At 43.0% G+C, this 6,000-nt stretch overlaps 1 protein-coding gene across 1 annotated transcript in view; it reads left to right on the forward strand.

Moving 5' to 3' along the window:
* MOGAT1 (monoacylglycerol O-acyltransferase 1) overlaps window positions 1-5,100 on the forward strand; it is a 95,967-nt gene extending 90,867 nt beyond the window's left edge. Inside the window, exon 7 of the mRNA XM_077748718.1 lies at window positions 5,082-5,100. Coding sequence (XP_077604844.1) covers window positions 5,082-5,085 — 4 coding nt within the window. The 3' untranslated portion in view covers window positions 5,086-5,100. The remainder of the gene's footprint in view (window positions 1-5,081) is intronic.
* The last annotated feature ends 900 nt before the right edge of the window (window positions 5,101-6,000 follow it).

Here is a 6,000-nt window from a genome sequence, read left to right on the forward strand (position 1 = left end):
ACAGAGGGCCCTAAGCTGGGGGACATCTGTGGTCATTGCCCTGCTTTGGTGCATGAGGAAGACTTCCAAGTAGGCAAGTCTCAACCCCAGCACGTTAGATGGAAACAGTCCCCCCGCCCTGGACTGAATAGCTGCCTCTGAAGATAGTGTCTCCATTTCTGTTCAGTTAGACTCGTACAATCCTGGTCAGCTGGAGATTAAGAACCAACCCTCAGATTGAGAGGTCTCCAGCATTACACTGGCCCAGGAGCCCCGGTTTGCAGTAGCACCTCCATGAGATGGTAGAGGCGCCTGAGCAGGGATGCCGAGGTCAGCAGGGGAACTGGAAGAGAGCAAGTCTGATAGAATGGAGCCAGGGCTGAGGTCAATGTTGACCATAAATGGAGGTGGGTACCATCTTGGTGTCTTGGTAGCGTCCAAGGGCAACAACGCCAAAGGACGATGGGCGAAGAGAAGGGACAGTTGGCCTGAGGATGCTGTCTTGCTTTGCCAAGATCAGCGGCTTCCCAGGCAGCTTGGAGGAGGGACAGGAGCCACATCCCCCTAAGAAATGGGAGAAAACCACTGGAAACATAGCTGGGAAGTCTGGTTCACATTCCAGGGACTCTTGCTGTGGGCTCAAGCTGGAGAAAGCTGCCTTTGTGAGGCCGATCTGAGATTCTCTGCAGCAGCAGCACTGGCTCGTCCTAAGGAATTAGGACATAGCAGATCAGGCCATTCAATAAAGACTTTTCAGACTCTGAACTGCGATCCACGAGTGAATTATGAAATAAAATTAGTGGGTCTCTGATAGCATTTTAAAAATGAGAAATAGCATAAAATAAAACAGAGTAGGAAGAAAATATCAGAGTGCTTTGTTTGCCCGTAGCAGAGGTAATGTGAACCCTAACTTCTGTGCGTGTGTGAAAGAGACAGCCTTTGATGTAAAATCCATTTCTTACTGTGGGTGAGGGTCAAAAATGTTTGAAAGTCACTGATTAAGAGACTCACTGCCTAACTACTTAATTTGAATAATACAGTCTTCAGAACACTTTGTATCCTGTTTCATTTTTATGATTAAACTAACAGGAAGTGAAGTGACTCAGGGCATCGACCAGTATTAATTAAACAAATGTGTCCTGATTTTGGAATGACATGTTCTGGTTTCCTATTACTCTTTTGGCTCACATGAGCGATTATACTTTATTCAGTGAGAGGATTGTTTGTTCTTTTGCTGCTCTTCTTTCCTACTTTCTCATTGATAGTAATTTATTTTCTGGAACGTTCTTTAGCTCCATTTCCATAGTTTTGATCATTGGGTCCAACATTCCTCCTTTTAACCTGATACAAATTCTCTGTTTTCTTTTCTTTTTTTTCTCTTGCTTTGTGTTATTTTGTTTTGTTTTCATTTTTTTTTAAGTTTATTGATTTTAGGAGAGGGAGCGCGCTCAGCAGATGCTTTGTTTTGGTTTTAACTAGATCATCTCTTTTCTTGAAATGTTCAAGAGCCATGGTAGCGTCCCTCTTCTCTTCCTCACCTGAGCAGGTTAAGGACCTTGCCTTATTCCCCTTGGTTTTACTAAGTGCTTGTTGTAGATATCAAGCAAGAACATAGCTTCCAAAACCCATTGACAGATACCGGTTCTAGGAGGAAAAGATTCTGAAGAAGAGGAGAGTGAAGTGTTCTGATTGAATCCATGTTGTTTTCAGAGAATTATCACATACATTGAAATAATTAAGCTACTCCTACAAAATAGAGTCGTGCTCCAAAACAAAGAGATCTCAAGGATCCTTCCAGCTGATCGTCTCTTACTCGGAAGCAGCACTGGGCATCCCTGGTTGGGTAATGCCACCAAGGCCAACATAGTCTGAGGTCTTTTAGTAAGTGACCTACAGATGGGGCTGATAAGAGCTGAAGTTACTTCTGATATGAAAAAAAATGAGCACCAGACTGTCATCTTTTATTAGACCACAGGACTCACTGATCTCCAGCCTTCCAGTGGTGTCAGACTCTCAACCCCAGTAAGGCTTCTGTCTGCAACTTTGGCTTCTATTATGGATGGAAGGCTTGCTTCCCCCCAAAATTCATATGTTGAAACCTAATCCCCAATGTGATGGCATTTGGAGATGGGCCTTTAGGAGGTGATTAGGACCTAAGAATAGAGACCTCATGAATTGGATTGCCATTAAAGGAGGGAGACTCTAGAGGGGCGCCTGGGTGGCTCAGTGGGTTAAGCGTCCAACTTCGGCTCAGGTCATGATCACACGATTTGTGGGTTCGAGCCCCGCATCGGGCTCTGTGCTAACAGCTAGCTCAGAGCNGAAAGAAAAAGCAAGCAAGCAAGCAAGCAAGCAGGCCCGAGAGACCTCATGCACTCCTTGAGCCATATGAGGACATGATAAGAAGACAGCCATCTGTGAATCAGGAACTGAGTCCCCACCAGACACCGAATCTACCAGCACTTTGATCTTGGACTTCCAGCCTCCAGAACTATGAGAAATACATTGCTGTTGTTTACAAGCCACCCAGTCTATGGCATTCTGTTATATCAGCCTGAATGGAATAAGACAGCCCTCATCCCTTCCCATTGAACTTGAGCCTATTTTGCTCGAACGCTGCTCTGACCCTCTGTCATTCTCGTGTCTTCAGCTTTGTCTTCTTCCACTGATTGTGCGAGGTCCCCATCTCTGCCACCTTTTCTGTAAGCCTTCTCTAGGCTCCCTGCCCCTGTGGACCCGCAGATTTCGTCTCTTGCTTCATGTCCCTTTTTCCTGGCCCGTCATTGAGATGGTCTGCTCAGTAACTTACCTTCTTTGCTCATCATCATCATTATCATCACCAATAAATGAATATTCAGTATTATGATGTAGGAAAACTCTGGTAATAGCGATTGCAATGTTGGTTATTAATGTTCTGTCAGTCACCGTTTTTACTTAAGTCAGTTTGGGGTTTTTAAATTTTTTTTCAATGTTTTATTTACGTATTTTTGAAAGAGAGAAAGAGTGTGTGCAAAGAGAGAGAGGGAGACAGAGAATCTGAAGCAGGCTTCCCGGTTTCCATGCCATCACCACAGAGCCCGATGTGGGGTTTGAACTCACAAACCGTGAGATCACAACCTGAGCCGAAGTCGGATGCTTAACCAATAATTCACCCAGGTGCTCCAGTTCGGAATTTTTTTCCCCTGACATTTGTAACCCAAGGAATCTTGACTGATAACATATTAATTTCTAGTCTGCCACCAACTAGCTGTGGAACATATGATTTAATCTTTCTAGTCCTCAGTTTCCTAATCTGAAGAGTGAGGGCTTCGCATTAGATTGTTTCCAAAATCTTCCTCCATATCCAAAATTATCTGAGCATACTTTTTCCTAGAGTTGAAAAGAGGCAAAGCAGTCAGAGACTAAAGTCCAGAACCAGAAGGGGAGCCTCAGTGGCTCAGTCAATTAAGCATCCGACTTCGGCTTAGGTCTGGATCTCACAGTTTGTGAGTTTGAGCCCCACATTGGGCTCTGTGCTGACAGCTCAGAGCCTGGAGCCTGCTTTGGATTCTGTGTCTCCCTCTCTTGGCTCCTCTCCTGCTCATGCTCTGTCTCTCTCTTTCTCAAAAATATGTAAACATTTTTTAAAAAGGCCAGAAACAGAGACCATCAGAAAGATAAAAATACCCAGAATGGGAAATATTTTTTGCAAATTACATATACAATAAAGGACTTTTATCTAGAACACATAAAGAGTTCTTACAACTTAAGAATAAAAAGATAAACAACCCAATTAAAAAATTGGCAAAGGATCTGAATAGACATTTCTCCAAACAAGACATACAAATGGTGGAGAAGCATATGGAAAGAGTCTTGACATTATCAGCCATTGGGGAAATTCAAATCAAAGGCATAATGAGATACCACTTCACACCAGTTAGGATGGCTAGAATCAAAAAGACAAATAATAACAAGGGTTGGCAAGAATGTGGAAGAAATTGGTAACCTCATATACTACTGATGTGAATGTAAAATACTGCAGCTCTTGTGAAAAATAGTCTGTCACTTCCTCAAAAGCTTAAACAAAGATTTATGGTATGACCCAACAATTCCACTCCTAAGTATATATACTCAAGAGAAATGAATACATATGTCCACAGAAGAACTAGTTCACAAATGTTCTCAACAGCGGGTCCCCAGGGTGGCTCAGTTGGTTGGGCATCTGACTTCGGCTCAGATCATGATCTTGTGGTTCGTGAGTTTGAGCTGTCTGTGCTGACAGCTCAGAGCCTGGAGCCTACTTCAGATTCTGTGTGTGTGTGTGTTTCTCTCTCTCTGCCCCTCCCTGCTCATGCTCTGTATCTCTCTTTCTAAAAAATAAACATTAAAAAAATTTTTAAGAATGTTCTTAACAGCACTATTCAGAGTAACTCAGAGGTGGAAGTAATCCAAATGCCATCCACTGATTAATGCATAGACAAACCGTGGTATCTTCATATAATGGAACATTATTCAGCTATCAAAAGAAATGAAGTACAAATACATGGGACAACATGGACAAGCCTTGAAAATATTGTGTTAAGTGAAATAAGGCAAAAACAAAAAGACAAATAGGATCTGATTCCATTCATAGGAAATGTCCAGAAGAGGTAAATCTATACTAGTAGGGGCCGGAGGCTTGGCTTGAATCAATCAGGTACCTCAGTCCCTGATGTCACATTCTTCTTAAACCCCCATAATATGTTTTCATATTCTGCCCCCATGGGTTTGCATCTTGGTTGTCTAGGATTAGCCATCACACAGCCACACCCCCTTCTGTTCCTTGCTTCGATTATTTTTTCTGTTTGTTCATGTGGTGCCCTCAGGAAACAGAACTTTCTGTGAGTAGCCAAGAATTCCAAGCAGTGAGCCTCGGAGAGAACAGCTGGACATCCTCAGGGCATATGCTTCAAGAAGGCACCACTCAAGGCTACATTTCCTTAAGTTTTCTAGGAAGCGTGAGCTCTGAGTCCCCATTTTCAGTAGTAACGATTCATACCCCATAGATATCCAGAGATTACAGGCATTATTTCATGGAATCTTTACAATAATCTTATTGATATGTTATTTTCATTGTTCTGTAGATGAGAATTAAGGCTCAGAGAGTTGAAGTCCCTGCCCAAGACGACCTCACCAGGGCATTTCAGAGCAGTGGACCAGCCGCGGCCAGGGCTCAGAATCCTGCTCCAACCAGGGATATGCATGCGAACTCTGTAAACATGAGGACGGTGGGTAGCAGTTAAAAATGTGTTTACCTATCATTTCATATCTTATAAACTGTATTTCCTCACTGGCTGAAAAATTAAATTAGTTAGGGGCACCTGGGTGGCTCAGTCAGTTAAGTGTCCGACTTTGGCTCAGGTCACGATCTCAAGGTTAATGAGTTCGAGCCCTGCGTTAGGCTCTGTGCTGACAGCTCAGAGCCTGGAGCCTGCTTCAGATTCCGTGTCTCTCGTTTTTTCTGCCCCTCCTCCACTCATGTTCTGTCCCTCTGTCTCTCTCAAAATTAAATAAACACTAAAACAGTAAATAAAAAGAATTAAACTAGTTCACAGAATTTATTCCAAATTAATGAGGTATACCATATTTTGCTTTCAAAGTCAGTCTTGTAGAATTCTGCTTTTATTCTATCTCCTGTTTAGTGAAAAAGAAAGTTCATATTTTCCCACTACAAAAGGCACCTGAAATTAACTTTAGAAATATTTCCCTATAACCGATATTCGAGTGTTATGTTGTCCTTCTCTTCTCCGGGGTCCATAGTTCCTGTTTTATGTGTTACATTTTCAGACAGAGACAAGGGAGTTTCCTCATGAATATTTCCTACCAGGGACGTGATCTGGACGGAAATGGGACAAAATGTGGCCAGTCTTTGGTTAGGACCGCCTTTTCTTTTTGTTCAGGCCCGGGGCCATTCCCCTCATCATGGTAAGTAGGACAGTGGGTGCCTTAGCCTGTCACCTCATTCAAGCCGAATTGTGAGAACAGAACTGCTGCCTTTGACTG

This window comes from Crocuta crocuta, unplaced genomic scaffold (genome assembly GCF_008692635.1).
Source record: "Crocuta crocuta isolate KB4526 unplaced genomic scaffold, BGI_CrCroc_1.0 scaffold229, whole genome shotgun sequence".
Taxonomy (NCBI): Eukaryota; Metazoa; Chordata; class Mammalia; order Carnivora; family Hyaenidae; genus Crocuta; species Crocuta crocuta.